The 22,105-nt window shown below is 39.9% G+C and overlaps 2 protein-coding genes across 2 annotated transcripts in view; one reads left to right on the top strand and one right to left on the bottom strand.

Moving 5' to 3' along the window:
• Positions 1-3,186, bottom strand: part of NHLRC2 (NHL repeat containing 2) — a 34,784-nt gene extending 31,598 nt beyond the window's left edge. The window contains exons 1-2 of the mRNA XM_081005973.1: positions 2,983-3,186; positions 835-987 (exon numbers count right to left, since the gene is read on the bottom strand). Coding sequence (XP_080862099.1) covers positions 835-987; positions 2,983-3,148 — 319 coding nt within the window. The 5' untranslated portion in view covers positions 3,149-3,186. The remainder of the gene's footprint in view (positions 1-834; positions 988-2,982) is intronic.
• Positions 3,187-3,618: 432 nt separating this feature from the next.
• DCLRE1A (DNA cross-link repair 1A) lies at positions 3,619-20,257 on the top strand. The gene is made up of 10 exons (XM_081005963.1): positions 3,619-3,702; positions 5,430-6,203; positions 8,018-9,538; positions 10,796-10,929; positions 12,396-12,514; positions 12,672-12,815; positions 13,915-14,060; positions 15,161-15,315; positions 18,555-18,696; positions 19,983-20,257. The coding sequence occupies exons 2-10, from the start codon at positions 5,750-5,752 to the stop codon at positions 20,147-20,149; spliced, it is 2,982 nt and encodes a 993-aa protein (XP_080862089.1). The 5' UTR covers positions 3,619-3,702; positions 5,430-5,749; the 3' UTR covers positions 20,150-20,257.
• The last annotated feature ends 1,848 nt before the right edge of the window (positions 20,258-22,105 follow it).

Genomic DNA, 22,105 nt, shown 5'->3' with positions numbered 1-22,105 from the left:
GTAGTCTCTTTAAATTATTTACAGTGCAGTCTTATGTATGTGAGTGCCAGTGATTTGAGTAGGGTTTAGGTTGCAATCCAACCCCACCATAGCTGTCAACGTTTTCCTTTTTTTAAGGGAAATTCCCTTATTCCGAATAGGATTCCTCGCAAGAAAAGGGAAAAGTTGACAGCTATGAACCCCACCCCCCACTCCCTGACAGTGGGGCTTTGCAGAGGAACAGAGAAACCATGGCATCTGCAGCCTGGTCATTCACAACAGCTAATGCAGAAGGAAGCAAGTATGATTGGGCTTGATTCCTTAGCCAGCTCTGGTTTGGTCCCAATGCTGATGCAAGTGAGACTGTTTTGAGATCCAGTGGATCTGAGACTGGCTCACCCTGCCTCTGGAATGACCCATTTATGTTTTATGCTGGTCCTCACCAGCGGGCCAACTGCCTGCCCATTTGGCAGGTGGTAGGAGGAGATTGGCACCTACAGAGTGCCATAAGTTTGTTTGTTTTTAATTGCTCTGCTATTCCCTAATAAGCACGCATACGATTGCATCCAAAATTAAAACAGGAAGGAACAGAGCCAAAGGTTCTGGACTCCAGGGTATATGTGATCAGATCAGCTTTTTCATTACAAAATTTTAAAAATGTTTCTTCTATAATTATAAATATACAGCAGGGCATTACTTGGAACAGGATAGCAGAATACATGAAAATACATTCATTAAAAGAAAGTGTTTAAATTAATTTTTGACAATGCCTATGAGAGCTACTGAATTTATTCAGATCAAATGCTATAAAAGATTTACAGGGTCATCCAGAAAAAAAATAAGACTTGTTGATACCTTTCACAGAGTACTTCTGCTCTAACTCATGGAGATCAGGCAGTATGTGAATACAATTGATGCAACAGTAAGTGAAGAAATCTAACACCACCACTTTGCCACAAAGGTCTTTGTACAGAGACAGCGATTCTTCTGTATTCAGCCATTGTAAATCTGAAATCAGAGGGCAAATAACTCCATTATTTTCAAGAAGCAAAAGTGCAAGGAACTATGCAAATTCAAAAATAGCAGATGACTACTGCTACATTCAAATTAAAAAGAAAACTTTTCATACATACATCTACTTAATATTTCATAATCTGTATTTTTTCAGGACTCCCAAGATAACCAACCTAACATAAAACTGGAAAACTACCCTATTTCACATTCAGGCATGCTAACTTTCAAAAACAAACAGCCACACGTCCAAAAGTATTTTTCATTTTGTTAAAGAATATTTTTGACAACAAAATAATATTACTCAATTTTGATGTTGACATATATGATATATAACCATACACTAACTTGAAGTGGAGCTAATTCTTAAGCATCCACTTTCATAACTGGCAATTTTAACTCATAAGGAAAAGTAGTTGGCAGTTACTATTCTTTGCAAGATGAAATAATAGTAGTTGGTTGTATTTTTTTACCCATCTTTCTTGTGGAATAATTCTCAATATATATACAATTAAGCACGGTTAGTTGGCATTATTACCTTCTGTCGAAATAACAGGTAATCTGAAGTAGTTTGAACCAACAAATTAGTGGGATATAATACCAGTGTCGAAGTCTGAAACAATGAGAACAACTTGCATCTGCTACTTATCCAACCACCACATTGTAGTGCCCGCCTAGCCTCACTTCAATGAGTTCCACTGGTGGTAGCTTTCACCTGTCATGTGGGTGGATGCACTGGGGTGATCCTCACTGGTGGTGCTAACCCACCAGCAGAGGCAGGCAGGACTGTGTGCAGGGACACTTCAACCAAACCAGTGACCGAGTTTGGGCTTTCAAATTTCAGTGGTCCTTTGCGACACCAAAATCTCTTCCTCGCCCCCCCCCCCATCATCATTGTTGCAGCGTACCCTCTTGGCTCAGTCTCCAGTGTGGGTGAATTGGCTTCACTCCCCTAAATCTACCTTTGCCCAAACCCCCTCCAACACAGATGTGAGGGTTGGGATTGCACTGCCTCTTCTGAATAGACACATATTGCATTTCAACTGTGTATGGGGCAGAACTCTGCATGCAGCAAGGTAGTCATTGCTTTTTTATAGAATCATAGAATTGGAAGGGACCCTGAGGATCATCTAGTCCAACCCCCTACAATGCAGCTGTCCCATACAGGGATCGAACCTGCAACCACTGTCTTATCAGCACCATGCTCTAACCAACTGAGCAATCTGGTCTCGGGTATCGGGCAGCCAAATATCCGATGATTCGGCGTAAGTACAAGTTAACAAATAACTTTGGAGTAAACATGAATGGAGTTGCAGCCTTGTTTCCCAAGATAGTGAACAAATACAACAACATAATTACTGCCCCTGGATCTAAGCATCAGCTACTGAGATTACAGTTCCCACTTGTACCTTATGTATTTGCTGAAAGAGTGGAGGAAAAGGGAGTTGTCAACACTGATACTATTATTTTTAATCTGGAATGTGTTGCTTAACATTGCTTGCGACCAAAGAAAGAGTTTAAAGTGAATGTGATGGGGGCCAGGACCATCCGTTTAATTCTGGATTATTTTTTAAAGATGTAAGAGAGACCCAGAATAATTTTGCAGGTGCAACTGTTTTCCACTTCTGCATGCAACTCTCTTTTCTATGTAGCTATTCCCAATGCAGGTGCCTGTGTCCCCTTTCATTTCTGAAGAGAGGAGAAAAACTGGTGTATATACATGGGGTTGGCGGCGGGGAGAAGAATGCAAAAGAGTTCTCTTAAGTTTCAAGATTGCAAAAACCCATTGCATTTAAAAAAAAAAAAAATCCATTGCAAACGTCGTTTGCAACATCTAGTTTCCAGCACCCAGAAAGAAAGAGACGATGAGCGGAAAGGGACGACAGGAGGAACACCAATTCGCGCTGCGAGAGCTTGAGGATGCGCGGAAAGGCGGCGTCTCAGCGCTGGGCTTTTGGCGGAGGTCCTTCTCGTCCAATCCTCAAAGCTCACCTGCTCCGAACTCGGGGACTTTCAAATCCCGCTCCCAGGTGTCCACCTTCCGCAGGTGCTGATATACCAGGTTCTCCTTCTCCTGAGCCGTCGTCGCTTCCTCCAGCGCGCAGTCCAGCTGGCTCTGCGCGGGCAGAAGGCCGGCCAAGCCCCCGCCGGCCGCCATCTTGCCTCTCTAACTCCCTCCCGGAGAGAAAGAACTCTGAGAGGAGGACGCTGCCTGTTTACTGCTCTTCGCTTTCGCTTTCAGCACTTTCGAGAGACTGCTGTCTGGTCAGTGGAGCAAATCGCCCTCACACGTCCTACCGTGGCGGGGGAAATAGGGACGTGGTAACAAAAAAATAAATCGGTTTTTCGGACTAAGTGGTTTTTGTTTTCCCCTTTTGTATTTCCAAAAAAGCATCCCAAATCGCATATTCGACAAGAAATACACAAGCATCATAATTCCAAGTCAGTCGATTCGGAAGAAAGAAAAAAAAATGGACCACACTTGGTAAAAGGAACAAATTTTTTTTTTTTAAAAAGGGTTGAAGAAAATAAGAGGGTGTTGTTGTCAATTTCTTTAAAAGCAAGCAGAATGCCGGGGGTGGACATTGGCGAAAGCGCAGGGCGGTAAACGGCGTGACTTTCCAGAAGCAAAAATAGGCGGCGCGAGAGAGGCGGCAAAAGCTGACCAGGAAGGAAAGAATGGGAGGCTTGCCTTTGGCGCTGCTGTCAAACGTGTGAGTAGGACGGAGGTGGGGGGCTGTTTGGTCGGTGTGAGAAGGCGAGGGACGGCAGTATCCTGCACTGTTTTCTGGTGCGCCAGGTACTGAGCTGAGTCAGAATCGGTCCCCTTGAGCAGATTCATGGCTTACTAGGGAGTCCAAAAGCCAGGGCGGCGCTTGCCACTGCTGCTGCTTTCCTTCTGACTGAGTAGATGTCTGGGGGTTTCTTCCCCCTCCCCTTTACGTTTAAAACAGGGGCACGTATGCAGTCGGGTTAATTTGCACAAGACTGTCCTGGGAAACAGAGTTGTGCTGAGTACACCCTCAAAGCACATTTCCCCCGCCTCAAAGAATTTTGGGTATGGGTGCTGTAATTCACCTCTCGCCCAGTAATAATTTCCAGCAGCCCTCAGCAAACTACAATGCCCATAATTCTTTTAGGCGTGTTAATGTGCACGCACTTTGATATGCTGACATCATGAGGTTCTTTTTGTTGGGCCAGGGCTTGAAGACAAACAGAATAAAACAACAGCAACAACCCTTGAATGGGGAAAGGAAGAAGAAAAATCCTATCTTCTGTTTAGGCTACTGTCTTCTTCAAGTCAGCCTTCAAAGCTGGTGCCCTGTCAAATTTTCAGTTGTGATGGACAGATACAGAATGAGATGGAATAAGTGCAGCGTTCTCTTTTCCCTCTTTGGTGGTGGTGTATTGTGGTTAAAACAAGCCGCTGCCTGCAAAATGCTGTAACTAGAAGCTCACAATGAGGTTCAGGGGATGGGTTAGGGTGGTGCTGTGGTCTAAACCACAGAGCCTAGGGCTTGCCCATCAGAAGGTTGGCGGTTCAAATCACCGCGACAGGGTGAGCTCCCGTTGCTCAGTCCCAGCTCCTGCCAACCTAGCAGCTCGAAAGCACGGCAAAGTGCAAGTAGATAAATAGGTACAGCTCCGGCAGGAAGGTAAACGGCGTTTCCATGCGCTGCTCTGGTTCGCCAGAAGCGGCTTAGTCATGCTGGCCCGGAAGCTGCCTGCCGACAAATGCCGGCTCCCTCGGCCACTAAAGCAAGATGAGCACCGCAACCCCAGAGTCGTCCGCAACTGGACTTAACGGTCGGGGTCCCTTTACCTTTACTTGTTTTCCAAAGGGATAGAAAGGAATAAATGTACATTTTTTTTGAAAATTAGTTTAATTGTTCTGTTTAACACAATGAGATTTGCAAACATGCAGCTGAAAATGTGGGGTTGTTCTGAAATTTACATGCTGATCCTAAACATGTTCATTTCGATGCAAGATTTGTTGTTCTCAACAGGATATGTATGCAGATAGTATGCTTCAAACTGCAGATAGATTGAAGTGTTGTACCTATTTTTTACTGAACAGGTTTTGAGTTTCTTGACAGTTAGCTGGGTTAAGGTTGCCACAGCAATTTTTATTCACAACTCAAAACGTATACTCAATAGCCAGAATAATCAGTCACAGCAGTAATAATTCTTAGTTTTGCAGTGCTAATTTAACATCTATAAAATCCCTGGTCTCAATTAAGATGGAATGAAATTGCCTGATAAATTCTAATCCAGCAATTTTGTGCTAAAGTTAACTCTAATTTTCAGTTATTGAACTTTAAATAGCCAAAAGACAGTTGGTTTTGCTGATTTAGACATAACATGGCCATTTCTCAGGATATGTCGTGCTGTGAGGGACTAGACATAATTTTGCCTCTTCTTATTGTTCTTTATTTCAGAATCATAGAGGGAAACAAAGAAGTCAATTGTACTGTTCCAGAGTACTCTAAGCAAACATCCCATAAACTGAGATTATGACTTACCTCACAGATAGAAGAGAAAGACTTTCTACTATTCTTAAGTGCACTTTAGTTTCATGTTTAAATGTAATTTATTGAACTAAACCAAACTTGAGCTTTTTAAAATTGTGTTTGGTTATCTTTGTCATATACAACAAGGAGATAAAATCCAGTGTAGTGGAAGAAAACAATACACATATTTTAAAATGCTACAATATTATTAAATCTGAAGAAGATATTTTGTATGTTGTTGAGCTGTCATGTCTGACGTTAGCCTGTTGGAGGAAGACATTTGGGAGTACAAATCTATTCGGAAGCTAAAGTCAGACCAGAATTCAGAAGCTATCTGTACAAATGTACATAAAGCAAACGGTGGAAAGTCACAAAGACATGGCAATAGGAAAACATCAGAAGAAAAACAGACTTCGAAGATGACAAAGCAGGGACCAAGGCAAAGAAGTAGCCAAACACCTTTAAAACCAGATCTACATGTCGGTGTTCCCAATAATGACCCTGCCACACAGTCACATGAAGGCATTTCATTGACACCATCAAAGCGAAAGAAAAACTGCAAGAAGCAAACCCCTTCAAAAGCTCGTCCAATTTATGAAGGACATTGCCCAAGTTGCCAGATGCCATTTTCTTTGTTGTTGATCCAAACACCTCATTGGCATGTGACAGAATGTTTAGATGGCTCAAGAACTGCTGAAAAAGGTGCAGCCATGGTTGGGGAGAAGGTGTCTTTCAAATATATTTGCTACTGTGTTTGTGTGTGTGCTTTTGCCTTTAACAGGAGTCCAAAATTTGGAAACTTCGCAGGTGAAACCTTTTCTATCACTTACCTCCATGTGAGGGAAACGTTTACTTAAATTTCTGCAGCAGGCTGTAAGATGACATGTAAAAATAATAGTAGCCCTTTTTCAAAGTTGAAACAAACTTCCAAAAACTTACATCAGGTTGAAAATTGAAATAACTGGGAAAGTTAGCATTATTTCATAATGTAAAAATGTTTATCTGATTTCAGAGAACAAAATCTTGCAGTTCTGAATTACAGGTTCTGGGCCAGTGGCAAGATATAGTCTTAAATACGTAATGCAAACAGAATTCAAAATGCTAGGTTTTTTGTTTTTCTGATAACATTCTACATCAACAAAACATGAACAAAAATGATACAACAAGAAAAATCTTTCCTTTCAAAGATTTCAAAGAATCAACAAAAAACCAGAAAACATTTCTTGACTTCCTATCCTCTCTTTCCATGGTTCCTTTTAACCCCTCTTTTCCTTGTGTTTTCTAAGTTCATCCCATCTTTCGCAACCATTTTATATACTTTATTTATTTCTTACTCTGCTGAAAATATTACCATCCTGCTAAGTAAATTGTTTGCTTATAATACTTTTCCATATATTCTATAAATAGTATCCAGTCCTCTTTATATTTTTCATCATTTTGGTTTCTTATTCTAGTGGTCATCCTTGCTAACGCCAGATATTCTAACAGTTTAATATGCCAGTCTTCTTTTGCTGGCACTTTTATCTGTTTTCCATTTTTGTGCTAATAATACATGGCCGACCATTGTAGCATATTAAAACAACTTTATTTCTTTATTGTAAACTGCTGTTGTTATTAACCCCAGCAATAGTGCTTCTGGATTTTTAGCAAAAGATTTTAAAAACATTTTTAAAAATTCAATATAAATCATTTCCCAATAATTTTTAATTATGCTACACAACCACCACATGTTGTTTTACACTTCCAAAAGTTGCCCTTTATTGATTTTTACATTTTTGCTAATTGGTCGTTGTTTTCAATACCACCTTCATAAAGTTCTCTCTTAACATATAGCATGCCGTAAATCTTATATTTGCTTTCCACAGTTGTTCCCATAGTATAAAATAAATATTGGGTCCAGCTTAAATGTTGTCTAACTTAAATGTTGCCTGAAATGCTAGGTTTTACATATACAATTTTACAAAGCTAAAGTGCCAGCCTGTGCCTTGTGTTATCTTTTGAGGTCCTTATCTTAAGGGCATTAATGTTACTTGTTTCTGCCTAAGGAAGCAGATCACAACGTTACATGTTGTTATTTTGTTTTCAGATAGTTGAAAAGTTTTCAGTCAAGACATTGCATGCTGTTCTAATAACAGTTATTTGGATGTGAGACAATTCATTTCCAAGGAACTTTATTTCTGTGTAAGAAGGGAAGAATGTATTGCCTTTAATTCAGAATAGGGAGGACTTTCTTGTACATCTTCATGCATGCTGAAACGTCCTCTTTGAAATTAAAGGCTCTCTTCTTTCAAGTGGTGCTGTCATATGACATCAGACATTACAGTGAACTAACATCTAGCATACATGTACTAAATTTGAGACTATAACGCTAATGTACAGAAGGTTGACAATTGTCATATTTTTTGTGTTTTTTAAGTAAACCTTTTGGGAACCATGTTGTTCTGTAAGTATACAGTTGTACTCAAAACACATTTTGTTTTCTTCCATTCCCAACATGTTTTTGTTTCTTTTCTTAGAGTGCCCTGATGGTCTTCTGTGTACTTCAACTATTCCTTCTCATTACAAACGTTATAGCCACACCCTTCTTGCTGCAAGCAGAGCAGGGGAATATGTTGCTGAATTTTCCTCATCTAACACAGAAAAGGATTTATTTAGTCTTGGTACTGCTTCATCCATCAACTGCAGTGCCTTCAGCGATGGGGTGTTGCAGGATCTGAAAGACTTCCAGAGTGTGGGAAAACCTCCAAGACAGTGCTTTCTGTTGCCAAAAGCTACAAACGTTACAGAAAATGTTAAAGAATCTGAACACAGTACACAGCGTACAGATGAAGTAAAGCTGGCTGAGTGCTGTGGTTCTCTTTATCAAGAAACTGAAAGTGGTGAAGATCTGGACAGTGGCTCTTACCAACGAAGTACGGTAATCTCAGAAGCTGACCTAAGTGACTGTGATATTTCCTACTCTCCACTTAACACAGATGGGGAAGACACTATAGAGACAGATGACGAGGAGAACATAGAGGTAGAACGTTTTAGAAAAAGGCTATTTGATTTTGGGAGCCTAGAAGACAAAAGTGGAAGGATTGGAAGTTTTAATAAGCCACTAACTGCTTCACAACTAAGTGACCAGGAACACAACATAGAGCATAATTTTACAGTAAGCAGTGAATCCTACAAAACATTAAATGCATTCCAAAGTCTGGATGGTGTTTGTAAGACTCTCTCTCAAAGTAGCATGCTTAGCAAAGTTTGCAGTTCAGCAAGTATATTGGATCAGTTGAAACATCCCACAGAAGCACCCATTCCCCCTGTTGAATATAAAAAAACTCTGGAGAAACCTGAGGAGCTAAAATTGAGTGCTTCAGCTTTTGATGCAGGTGAATGTGGGTGGGGCAACTCTGATTACTCTAATTGGGCCTCTACAGAGTCTGCTAAGGGCACATTGCTTTCAGAATTTAGAGAAGAAGGTACTAAGTCTCCTCTACCTGGCCTAAGAGATACTGTGGAAGAACCCAGTAGTAGCTTAGTTACTGAAGGTAAAAGTGTTACTGGCATATGTAGAAGCAGGTTGGCTCATAACAATTCATATTCAGTATCAGAAAAAGTGGGAAGGCTTTGTAATAACATAGCTATGCCTGTTTTCCCAAGTACAGTCTCTAAAACACTGCCATGTGTTTCTGCTGCTAGTGCTGAAGTCAAAACCACTCCTGCCAAGGAACTAAAACAAATGGATATTGGTGTTTTCTTTGGGTTGCAACCGAAAGCCAAAATGGAGAGTAACCAAAAGAAAAATCTCTGTGAAAGTACACAGACTTTGAGTCCACCGGCTGCTGCAGGAAAGCGGCCCGGATCTCGAAAGAGGAAAGCTGAAGGATCAGTGGGAGAGTCTGATACAATCAGAGAAAGTTCAAGCAAAAATGTCATCTCTGCAGATCCAACATCTGGTGGACAGAAAAGGTGGACAAAGAGGTTTAGGGAGGCCTGTCCTGCTGAAGAGGGAACAAGAAAAAAACAGTGTCCCTTCTATAAGAAGATACCAGGTAGCAGGCTCTATTTTGTTTTAGAACTGTAATTCTCCTTAAGTATAAAACATCTTTTCATCTTTTGTGCTATGTGAAATTCCTCTTTGAAGCACTTCTTCATCTCTTTTTAAAGACCGCAGTTCTGCTCTTAAGATGGGAGGAAGCCTTTAACAATCACCAAAATATAAGTAAAAGAGCGAGCATTGCTATGAGTTCCCATTAAAAACCTTATTTTGTGGAGAAGTGTGAAACTATAGAATAGTAATAGTAATAAGAGTTACTTTATTTTCTTGAAGAATAGGACTAAATACTCTTAATTTTTTAGAAAGAGTATTTAGGAAAATAAGTGCCATTAAAATTTAATTATGTTTCTAAATCTGAAGCTCATCAAATTCTGTAACATTGTCTCATATATTATTTAAAGCTTTCTATGAAATTGACCATTTCATATGAAATTTCTTTCTCTTCTACTACACATTTGATAAATTGTTTGTGGAGCCTCATCCTGTGCATATTTCTTTGGAAATAAGCCTTACTGATTTCATGGGGCTTACTCCCAAGTAATTATGCATAGAATTGCAGCCTCAAAGCTCTTACAAGCATGTATAGTTTTACTCAGAAGTAAGTCCCATGGTATTCCCAGATAAGTGTGCACAGGATTGCAGCCATAGTATGTTGAATCATACCAACCCACAAAAGAATGTAGCAACTCACGTTTTCAAGATTGCTTATTTGAAATGCTTCACTGGCTGCATTTCATGTTGACCAATGTTACATTTCCTGGGTATTACACCCAGAACTGGAAACTATTCTATGCATCCCTTGAGTTCTCTTAGTCCTTGCTCTTTCAGGTTGCAGTCTCCTGAATTTCCAACCAATATTTCTGATGTTCACCACCTCTGTGGCTCTTGAGCCCTATGCACAGGCAATCTAGGATTCTGTGCTAAAATAATTAACTGGGTTAAATTATTCTGTGTGTATTTGCGTATTTAATTGTTTAAAAGTTTTCATTTGGAAGTTTGTGGTGTTTTGCGATGACTGGCCAAGAAAGAGAGGGACTTTGATCAAAAGTGTAAAAAATTAATAAATACACAAGATGTGTTGAGAGACCTGGTACAGATTATATTTGCTCTGGCAGTTAACCTCTTTGTCTTGTGTCACTTAAACCCTTCCCTTTATTTTCATTCACTTTTTAAATTGCTAGTGGTAGTTGTTGACCTTGGCAATTCCAGTGTACATTAGCTGATTGGCTGTTCTTGTATTAATTTGTTACAGGTACAGGTTTTGTAGTAGATGCATTCCAGTATGGAGAAATTGAAGGATGCAAGGCTTATTTTCTTACACACTTCCATTCTGATCATTATGGTGGCCTAACTAAAAAGTTTACATTCCCAATATATTGCAATAAGGTAGGTTTGGGCTCAAGGGTGATGTGCACAATAAGAGTTATGCAGTCTATGCAAATGTTACTGATACACAGCTGGTACATTTAATTTTACAGTTGACTTGAATAAATCTGTCATTTACTTCTGGGATTTATCTTTTTTGGGTTAGCACAAATGGTGGTCAGGAGCTGCTAGAATAGCTAACCTGACCTTCACTTAGTTTTTTAAAGTCATCCTTACCACTACTGTCCTTTTTGCAGAACTGTAAGTTGTAATATTGAAGAGAACAGAGCACATGCCAAAATCACAATGTTCAAGAGTCTCTAGCACAGAGGAGACAATAATCAATACCAGTGCTCCAAGCCTGTAAGATACATGTTTGGAAAGAGCTTATCTGTTATTTATTATTGAAAAGGGGGCAGGGTTGAACTATGGGTTGAATCTCTTTCTCCATTCTGAATTATAAAACTGGTGATAGATGACCTATATCAATAAGTTTGTCTCCACCAATTCCCTCGCCTCAGGTCACTGATGTGTATCATGCTCTGTTTCTTTAAAGTTACATACTAGACATTTTACAATTCTAGCTTGCACACACATCAATTTTCCTATTCTGTAATATATAAAGAAGAAAATAGGGAAAGAGACAGACAGACAGAAAGAGAGAAAGAAAAGAACAAGAACAAAAAACCCATGGGGTAGTGGGGTGAGCAGTTTAACCGGAAAAGAATCATAGAATCATAGAGTTGGAAGAGACCACAAGGGCCATCGAGTCCAACCCCCTGCCAAGCAGGAAACACCATCAGAGCACTCCTGACATATGGTTGTCAAGCCTCTGCTTAAAGACCTCCAAATAAGGAGACTCCACCACACTCCTTGGCAGCAAATTCCACTGTCGAACAGCTCTTACTGTCAGGAAGTTCTTCCTAATGTTTAGGTGGAATCTTCTTTTCTAAAGAAATATTCTGCCAGATATTCTGACATTTACTTTTCTATATTTTCATGTAAATATTTGTTCGTAAATGGTGATATTTTGGAAATCAGTCACAGTTACTGTAGCAAGCCTTGTTATATAGTGGGCTTCAGAAGCCTTGAGCTTGAGAGCCAGTGTGGTGTAGTGGTTAAGAGTGGTAGACTCGTAATCTGGGGAACCGGGTTCGCGTCTCCACTCCTCCACATGCAGCTGCTGGGTGACCTTGGGCTAGTCACACTTCTTTGAAGTCTCTCAGCCCCACTCACCTCACAGAGTGTTTGTTGTGGGGGAGGAAGGGAAAGGAGAATGTTAGCCGCTTTGAGACTCCTTCGGGTAGTGATAAAGCGGGATATCAAATCCAAACTCTTCTTCTTCTTCTTCTCTTCCTCTGTGTCATCTAAAGTAGTAGATGGTTCATTTGGGTGGGTTGTTTTTTTTTTTGCATCAGCTACAAACGAAATCTTGATTAATTGATTAAACAGAAACATAGTAATGTTAAACACTTTCTGTTGTTCAGATAACTGGAAATCTGGTGAAGAGCAAACTTCGAGTGGAAGAACAGTATATCCATGTCCTGCCAATGAATAGTGAATGCATAATAAATGGCATCAAAGTGGTGTTGCTCGATGCTAATCAGTAGGTATTTTTGACAGAAGCAAGGTCAATACCAAAAGAGTTAAAATGATGGATTTAAGTAGAGACCTGCTTTCAAAAACTGTAGTTCACGTTCAAAACTATGTGGATCCCAAATAAAAAATGGAATGTCTTTCTCTTCTTCCCCCTTCTCTGGCAGTTGTCCTGGTGCTGCAATGATCCTATTCCAATTTCCGAATGGGACTAATATGTTACACACGGGAGACTTCAGGGCAGATCCTTCTATGGAGCGCTGCCCTTTTCTTGTTGGTCAGAAAGTTCACACTGTCTACTTAGATACAACGTAAGTTGCATTTCAGTGATATGCTCTTATCCTTGCTATGTAAAAAAACCAAAAACCCCAAAACACCACAACCTGCTTAGCCTAGACTACCTTGAGCCAGTTTGGACGATTACACACTGGTTTATTAAACTGGGATATGAACAACTGTTACTTACATAGTTCTTTGCCTCTTCTATTCACTCTGGAAAGCGTAGCAGTTGGAAGCACCATAGCAGACATCATTGTTGGGAATCCACCTTTGAACCTGGATTTTGAGAGGATAGTTCCCTAGAAAAAAGTATAGAACCTTTAGCCAAAACCTACAGACTCGACTTTGGTCAGTGAAAAGTAACTTTTACAGTCTTGGAAAAGCCCAGTATAACTTCTCCCATATACATTGTGATGTAGAGGAACTCATAACAATGTAGTTTATGGTGAGAGCTTTAAAAGGAGACATTTTATCTCCTGCATCAGGTGCAGGTGCTTCTGCCACTATTAAGAGTCTCCTTGGCAATTGGCACCTAGCCTGAAAGAAGGACACCATTTGCACAAGCTTCCAAGTCTCCTTTTTTGGGTCAGGAACTTTCTCTCTCACAGATGCACCCTTCCCACTGCGCTCTCCCCTTCTCCCAGCAGTGCAGTATAACCACTCTACTGTGCAGTATATGCTGGAGAGCTGGGGACCAGGTTCTAACAACTCAGGCAAATCGTAGAATGTTAGAGATTATCTTCTCCAACCCCATATAACTTGATGTGGGTTTTACAAGATAGGATCCAACTAAAGCATCCCTAATAGGTGAATACCTCTAGCAAAGAAGAACCCACTATATTCCGAGGCATTCTATTCCACTGTTAAATGGCCCTTACAGTGTGGAAGATCTTTCTACTATTTAGCTGAAATCTAATGTACTAAGTTGTCCTTTGCACTGATGGTTGAATTATATATCCCAGGAACTGCTGTCTGTCTCAGCACACCATTGTAACTTCCAATATGCTGCTTCTGCAAAGTTAGTCATTGTTATATCTCTGTAGAGCTTGATCTTTCATTGCTATATCTGGTGTAGGCCAACTGACAAAGCAATGTGATTTTTTAAATATGTCTTCTCTTTGCTTTTCTTAGATACTGTAGTCCTGAATATACTTTCCCTTCCCAGCAAGAAGTGATTCAATTTGCTGTCAATGCGGCCTTTGAGACAGTGACTTTAAACCCACGGACTTTGGTTGTTTGTGGCACATATTCTGTTGGAAAAGAAAAGGTCTTTCTAGGTATGTGAGTGAACATTCCACAAGAATTGCAAAGATTCTTTTTAAGAGTTAATATTTTCTTAGGGAAGAACATTCAATGGAATCTATTCTGAAACTTCTACTAATAACATGGTTGTGTTTTTTTAAGCATTACAGCATTTCTGTAAAAGTACTTAAATTTGGAGCACAATAGGCTTCTTGGCATGGTGCACAGAGAAGAAATAGTCTATGACATGAACCGTTTGCTGATGGCTGCCCCTTTTAATAATGCTGCAATTTTAAAACACTCTAGCTGTATTAATAGTCCTGTAAATGTAATGCATTTTTTAAACTTTTAACCTCAGCTTCTTGGTATGTGCATTAACTTTTCAAATGCAATGTAATTTATTTCCATGCCAAATTGGAAACAGTTGAAGCGTGTATGTCAACGCTTCCTGACATCCACCCACCACCCACTTGTAACTAAGCAAATCTTTCAAGCGCTTCAAACCTTTCATGGCCTATGCTTAAATCACTACCCTTCTAAATTCTACAGACCTATTAGCTGAATGTTTTTAATCAGACAGCAGATACTGCTTTTGATGGTTCTTTTTGAAAGGAATTAGTGGGTGTCGCTGGGTTACTCACAAGGGGGGCCACCACGAAAGGGTTGTTCTTCTCCTTTAAAACAACACGTACAGGCTGCCAGCTTCTAAATGAAATATTCCTTCATTTCCTTGAATAAGAACCTTTTATCACTGTAGCTATTACTTCTCCTAGGTAAACCACAATAGTACATTCGTATAAAGACTCAAGCATGTAAAAATCAGACTTGGTCAATGTTTATAAAAAATGCACTTCTTTAAAGCAGGATGGCAGACAGTGAGAGAAGCTGGTAGGCATGTTTTTCTAACTTAGGCCAATTCCCTAAGTTATTGTAAACACTATTGGATGACCTGGTGTCTTCCAGCTTTTAATCTGCCACAAGCCAAAAGCAGAAGTGACTCGGTTTAAAAAAACACTTGGACATGCCCCTGTGATGGTAACTGAGCATTAAACTGATTTTTTTAAACACTGAAGTTTTATTTTCCTTGCCCACTTCTGTTTCCATCATGTCATAATCCTTCCTCCCCTTTCTGTAGCTATAGCTGAAGTTCTAGGTTCAAGAGTGAGCATGTCCCAAGACAAATACAAAACACTGCAGTGCCTGGAATCAGCAACAATCAATTCCCTCATCACCCTGGACTGGAATAACACTTTGCTTCACCTTCTACCCATGATGCAAATTAATTTTAAGGTAAGTATTAAAACTGTCACTTGTACTCATCTGGCTAAGCTTAAATTGGTGGGGAGAGACAGAAGTCGATCATCTTGTTCCTAACATCATATTTAAAATTAAGAAACAAACCACCTCTCGGTACCTCTCAGTCTAAGAGTTTATTTTCAGTGCCAGAACTGAACAGTGCCAGTCCTTTCACACATATACGCAATCCTGGTTTTCTCCCAAGTTTTCTTCATTTTAGCAGCCTATTTTTTTTGATGGGGTGTGTGTGAAATTGTTAAACATTTGAGAGTCCAGCTGTTCAGTATCACAAACACCTGTGCAGTTGCTTTAAAGTTATTTCTAGTGGCTGTGCTTTTATTTCATTACTAAAGAGTATACATATTTCATTTTCCATTTTGTTCTTTATATAGACATTTCTGACTTAATAGCTTATATTCAAATTGTGTTTGGTTTGATTTGGTCTGTGTCACTGCTAGTCTTTGCTTTCTATTTTATGTATTTGTAAAATCTAATTTCCCTTCACTTTCTTTCCTGCATTTATTTGTTGAAGTTTCTTTTCCTGCTTCTGATGTCATACAATTTTCTGAATACTAATCTTTCCAGGTATTTTCAAATGGATGCTCTTTGTACAATGACTGAACATACATGAAACAGATCTTGACATAAAAAGCATTGATTATCTTTTAAATCCACACTAAGTTTATTATGCTTTCCGTGGACGAAAACAAAGTCTATGCTAAAAAATTTCATCATTTTCACTTTTAATGTTTGACTAGCATAAAGTCTCCATTGAGAATCCTTAGTCTATGTCAGATATATTTATTTTTTACCAATCTGACCAGTGGAAATTTCAAATTTTGTTGCTACATATTATGTAATTTAAATGAATCTTTTTGAAGCTTCTTAAAACATTTTTTTCTACTAATTGGCATTCGCTGTTGACAGAATGGACTCTGAAAGTGTATAAAATGCCACAGCTTCCATTCTTATCTAATTTGATTACACTGGTCAACAACAAATTTGTTGTCTGTGTTTTTTCAGTTGATTTAGAATGAATCTGATGCGCTGAATCCAAAAATCACATTGGTTTTGCTCAATCAGGTCAAGTTTTTGAACTATGGCCACATGTCGTTTTTTTACATTTTTGTTCACATGTACGCTTGTGTGGAGCATTTTAGGAGAAGTTGGTGGGGGTAAAATGCCATGTCAAATAATTGTTTTGATTGGAAATGATTATTTTAATGACAAGAAGTATTCAGGTCCGATAGTTCTGGATGATTATGTCAAAAAGGGATCAGTTTGAAGTCATAAAACCTTGAAATCTTCCATAAATTGGTGCGGCAAAGCATAAAGTTGCTTACCATGCTTATTTTGGTATTAAACTTGGTGACCAGGATATAGCTTGGGTGCCACACATGGTGTGCAAGGCATGCACCGAGACTCTACGTGGGTGGACCAATGGCAAGAGGAGTCTGAACTTTGAAATTCCCATGGTTTGGAGGGAGCCAACAAACCATGTCACTGACTGCTACTTCTGCGCTGTTGATGTGACTGGGATCAACAGAAAGAACCGGAGCAGCCTCAAGTATCCTGATCTTCAATCAGCACGTCGTCCTGTAGCTCATTGTGATGAAATTCCAGTGCCTATCTTCGGAGAACTTCCTGACATTAGTGACGAAGATGCCTCCAGTGTTGAAGAAGAAGAAGTGGTTCTTGAAGATGATGCTCCACATCCATTTTCCCAAAAGGAGTTGAATGATCTAGTTCGCAAGAAGCTGCAGATATTGCGCAGCTTCTGCTCAAGCTTGGAGTGCCACAGTACGAACCCAAAGATTGGAGACTGTTCATTGACAGCAGCAAGCGATCACTGAAATGTGTTCTGCTACACAACGGCAACCAGTTTGCCTCTATACCCCTGGCTCACTCGAGTACACTGAAGGAGAACTATGAAGCGGTGAAGTATGTGCTGGAGAAAATTGGTTATGATCAGCATAAATGGTTTGTTTGTGTTGACCTGAAGATGGTGAACTTTTTGTTGGGACAACAGTCTGGCTTCACCATGTACCCATGTTTTCTGTGCAGGTGGGATAGTAGGGACCGTGCTCAGCATTACACGAAGAAGGACTGGCCTGTGCGGGAGGAATTGGTGCCTTGCAAAGAAAGGAACGTCATCAACGACCCTCTGGTGGACAGAGACAGAATACTCTTCCCACCGCTGCACATCAAGCTCGGCTTAATCAAACAGTTCACCAAGGCTCTGGACAAGGATGGTGACTGCTTCACTTACTTGTGCCAGGCTTTTCCAGGATTGACCATGGAGAAGTTGAAAGCTGGCATCCTTGACGGTCCTCAGATCCATCAGCTCATCAGAGATCCAGAGTTCGGAAACTCAATGAACGAAGTGGAACTGGAAGCGTGGAAGGCATTTGTTCTGGTAGTGAAGAACTTTCTTGGCAACAATAAGGCCAGAAACTACGCAGAACTTGTCAACAACATGCTGACTGCTTTCAGAAACCTGGGCTGCAACATGAGCGTCAAGATGCACTACCTATTTTCACATATGGACCGGTTTCCTGAGAACCTGGGTTCAATGAGTGACGAGCAGGGGGAGAGATTCCATCAGGACATGAAAGAGATGGAGACCAGGTATCAGGGTCGCTGGGATGCAGTCATGATGGCTGACTACTGTTGGACTCTGAAGAGAGACCTCCCTGCCACTGAGCATTCCAGGAGTTCCAAGAAACGGAAGTTCAAGCCCTGAAGTTTGAAAAATGGTGAAGCAACATGCAATTTACGTGTACTTACCTTTATCAATGCCCACCATTCAGTTTACAGTAATCAATGTTTCTATCAGGTAATCAATATATGTTGTTGGAAAAACATTATTTTCTCTTAAAAACATATTTAGGGTGATATGTGTTGACAAAAATCAGCTGATAATGCCACAAAAATGTAATCGATTTTGTCACAAGATCTGATTTTTTTTCAATTCAACATAGCACAAAAACCTGACCTGATGGAGAGAAACAGATGCCATTTCCTGATTCAGCAGTGCAAAAATACCCTAAAGCAGTTGTAGAAATCTAGACAACATTCGAAAAGTAAAAAATTGTTGCCCAGTGTTATTTGACAAGACTCTGAGAACTCTTGCCATCATTTAGTCTGTTTTGCTTTGATCAGAATACTTATCAAAAAAATTTGCAATGAATGTTTTAAATCCTTAATAACCAACTGTTCTTTTCTATCAACAGAATTTGAAGAATCACCTGAACAAATTCTCTGATAATTTTGATCAAATTTTGGCTTTTAAACCCACTGGGTGGACTTATTTAGATGGGTGTGGCTCTTTGAGTGATATTAAACCTCAGACCAAAGGAAATATCACTATATATGGTAACATAATTTCAAATGTTTTAATATGTTTATTTCTTTTCTGATAGCCTTTTCACATACTGTATTATTTCTTCTTGTGGGTAATGGATGTACCTTAACAGAAATGAAATGATTTATCAATGAACATCCTACTTCATTGTTAACTATCGTTGGTCCTGCTCCTATGGACTTGTAGACAGCAACTGTGGATACAGCTTGTTGTTACCAACTTTGGGAAAGCTGTGACCCTCCAGGTATTGCTGGACTACAACTCCCATCAACCCTGACCATTGGACATTGGAAATGTTTATTGGCGCTGAACATCTGGAAGCCCTGGACTGGTGCCTGGACTTGGTGATGGACTGCATGAGGGCCAATAAACTGAGCCTGAATGCTGGCAAGATGAAGGCCCTGTGGGTGGGTGATTCTTGAGTCCAGATAATTGGTCTGTCTGTTCTGGATGGGGCAGTATTCTCTCTGAAAGAGCAGGTTTATAGTCTGGGGTTGCTCCTGGGTCCATCTTTGTCACTAGAGACCCAGGTGACCTCAGTGGCTAGGAGTACCTTCTACCAGCTTTGGCTGGTAATATACCTACAAACATTTCAAGACCAGGATAGTCATGTGCTGGTAACCTCCAGACAAGATTGCTGCGGTGTGCTTTCTGTGGGACTGCTCTTGAGGTTGGTTCAGAAGCTGCAGCTGATGCAAAATGTAGCAGCTCAACTGCTCATTGAGGGAGGATTTCACCAGCAGACTGTCTCTATGTTGAAAGAATTGCACTGGCTACCAATTACTTACTGGGCTAAGTTCAAGGTGCTGCTTTTGGTCTATAAAGCCTGATATACAGCTTGGGATCAGGATACTTGAAAGGTTGTATCATCCCTTATACACCCAATCAAACACTGCACTCTGCAGGTAAAGTTCTCCTGCATATACTATCTTATCAGAAGATATTTTCTGCAGAGTGTAGACTTCGGGCCTTTCATGACATCTACCTTTTGGAATTCCCTCCCATTGAATCTTAAGACAGGCACCGTCTCTGTTGACTTTTTGGCAGCTACTGAAGACCTCCCTCTTTCAACAAGCCTTTTAAGTTGAGATCTTTCTCAGTATGCATCTGTACTGGAATTGTTTTTAAGATGTTTAAAAAATGTTTTTATAGTTTCATAACTTGTTTGCCACCCTGGGCTCCTTTGGGACGAAGGGCGGGATATAAACTGAATTATTAAATAAACAAATGATATTTTATACAAGTCCATTGTGCTAAACACATTGGCTAAATTCATTCTGTGTTGTTTCATTTGCAGGAATACCTTACAGTGAGCACAGCAGCTTCCTTGAAATGAAACGCTTCATCCAGTGGTTGAAACCTCAGAAAATTATCCCTACTGTAAATGTGGGAAACTGGAAATCCAGAAATGAAATGGAGAAGCATTTCAGAGCCTGGAAGATGGAGGCTGCAGGATGGAACTAGGAAGAAGAGTGGAATTTGCAGCTGTATGCCTTACATTCCCTTTCTGTTTTTTTTGTCCTTTTCTTTGGCTCTGACCTTTGCAGAAGCAATAATACAGTGATTCCTTCATTTGCTAATTATAAAGATACCGTTTGTTATCTGTAGCTGTAACTGGTAGAAACTTTGTCAAAGGAGGTATGCCCTGAAAAGCACTTTAAAGAAATGCAAAATGTTAAGCACCTCTATTACAAATCCAGGCTCCTTAGATGGCATAAACAAATCCCTCCTGATAGGTAAGAAAGTGGTGGCTACTGATAAATCCCTGTCATACTGAAGTATCTATTTGGGTCCCAGGGGGACAAACAAGTATGCAAATATTTTACTGGGGGATTTCATGCTACTTGCTTTGTGGTCTCACCACATGTTAAGTGACAGGCATCCAAATTGAAGGTTTTTGTTTCTAAGACAGTTGGCAGCCTTGTCAGTCTTAAATTGTTTAAGCTTGGGGGGGGGGCGCTTTCCTGAAATTTTCATGACCAAGAGTCTTCTGAACAACCATTTTTATATGATGAATTTGGTGGACTAACATCTAGGTCATCTCTCCCCCCCCCCCCCGAGACAGTCAAAAATATATTATATGGATCCAAGTTGTCCTGCAAGATGGTAGTATGAATCTGCATAGCAATTAGCATCTCAGAGCTAGGAGTCTTAACACTAATTTTGTAACTTATTTGCAGAGTTTAAATCATTATTGCACGCTCCGCACAGGTACAGAGTAGAACAATTAATGTCAAGGAAAATGTATGAATGAGAATATTTTACACATTTTTATAAAAGAAATACATTTTTAATAAACGACCTAAATATATTTATGCTTTATTTATATTTTGCATGGAGGTTTTGAAATAACTAATATGATGCATTGAAGTTCCCATGGTGCTAGAGCAACTTCTGTCTCATACTTTCCATTGCAGAGATGCTTCAGTTCTGTTTATATCCTGATCTTTGATCTTACAGTTTTATCTGCCTTAAGAACATGAGGAGAGCCTTGTGGGATTGAATCAAGGGTTCCTCAATCCAGGAGCAGGGAGCCAGAAGTTTCTAGATTACAGCTCCCATCATCCCTGACCATAGGCCATGCAGACTGGAGCCAACAGATGTTGGAACCCAACAACATCTGGAAGGCCCGCGATTCCCCATTCCTGTTATAGCCCATTTAGTTATCATGACTAATAGCAGGTTACCTAATCCCCTTTTAAACCAGTAGCCGTCACCATATTTTGTTACACCACATTCCATAAATTATTTATAAATTGTGTGAGTAAGCATTTGCATTTTGATCTTTACATTTTCCCTTTTATCTTCTGCACCATTGCGCAAGTAGAAGTCCTTACACAGGGCTTCCTTAGGTGACTCCTGCCCTCTGTTGGCTACCTCCAGTTCTCAGGTGTGGAGGCCAGTTTAATGACATGATTGGATTTTTTTTTTTGTTTTAAGCATTTCCACATTTGGGAACTTTTACTTAAGTGTATGCTACCATCACCTGGTAACTTATTTAATTTTTAAACGTGTCACTTAAGCTATAAAACTTTTGTCACCTCTGTGATTGCTGACATCCTTGTACTTGAGGGATGGCTGGTATAGCTATGCAAAGAATTCATTTTGAAATGGGGACAGTCAGCGTTAATGACAAACACATTTAACTGCACTAGCATGTAGTTAGAGAACAAAATTCAGCAGGAGGGAGACTAATTACACTTGTTCTCATCTTATTCAGTATTGCAAGAGGAGAAAGCCTTCTCCATCTTGCTGAGTTTTGAAAGGATTGTGCTGCCGAGAATGAACAAGCCACAAAAGCAGCTGTCTAGATAATGGGAAATCTTGGAAAACTCTTGTTGTGATTGGCCGGAGTCAGCATGACTACGTCATTTTTTAGCCAATTAATTTGGTCTTGATTAAAGCCTGATTCCAAAAGTG

This window comes from Podarcis pityusensis (genome assembly GCF_964106645.2).
Source record: "Podarcis pityusensis genome assembly, chromosome: 5".
Lineage (NCBI taxonomy): Eukaryota > Metazoa > Chordata > Lepidosauria > Squamata > Lacertidae > Podarcis > Podarcis pityusensis.
This window is presented reverse-complemented; position numbering and strand designations above follow the sequence as displayed.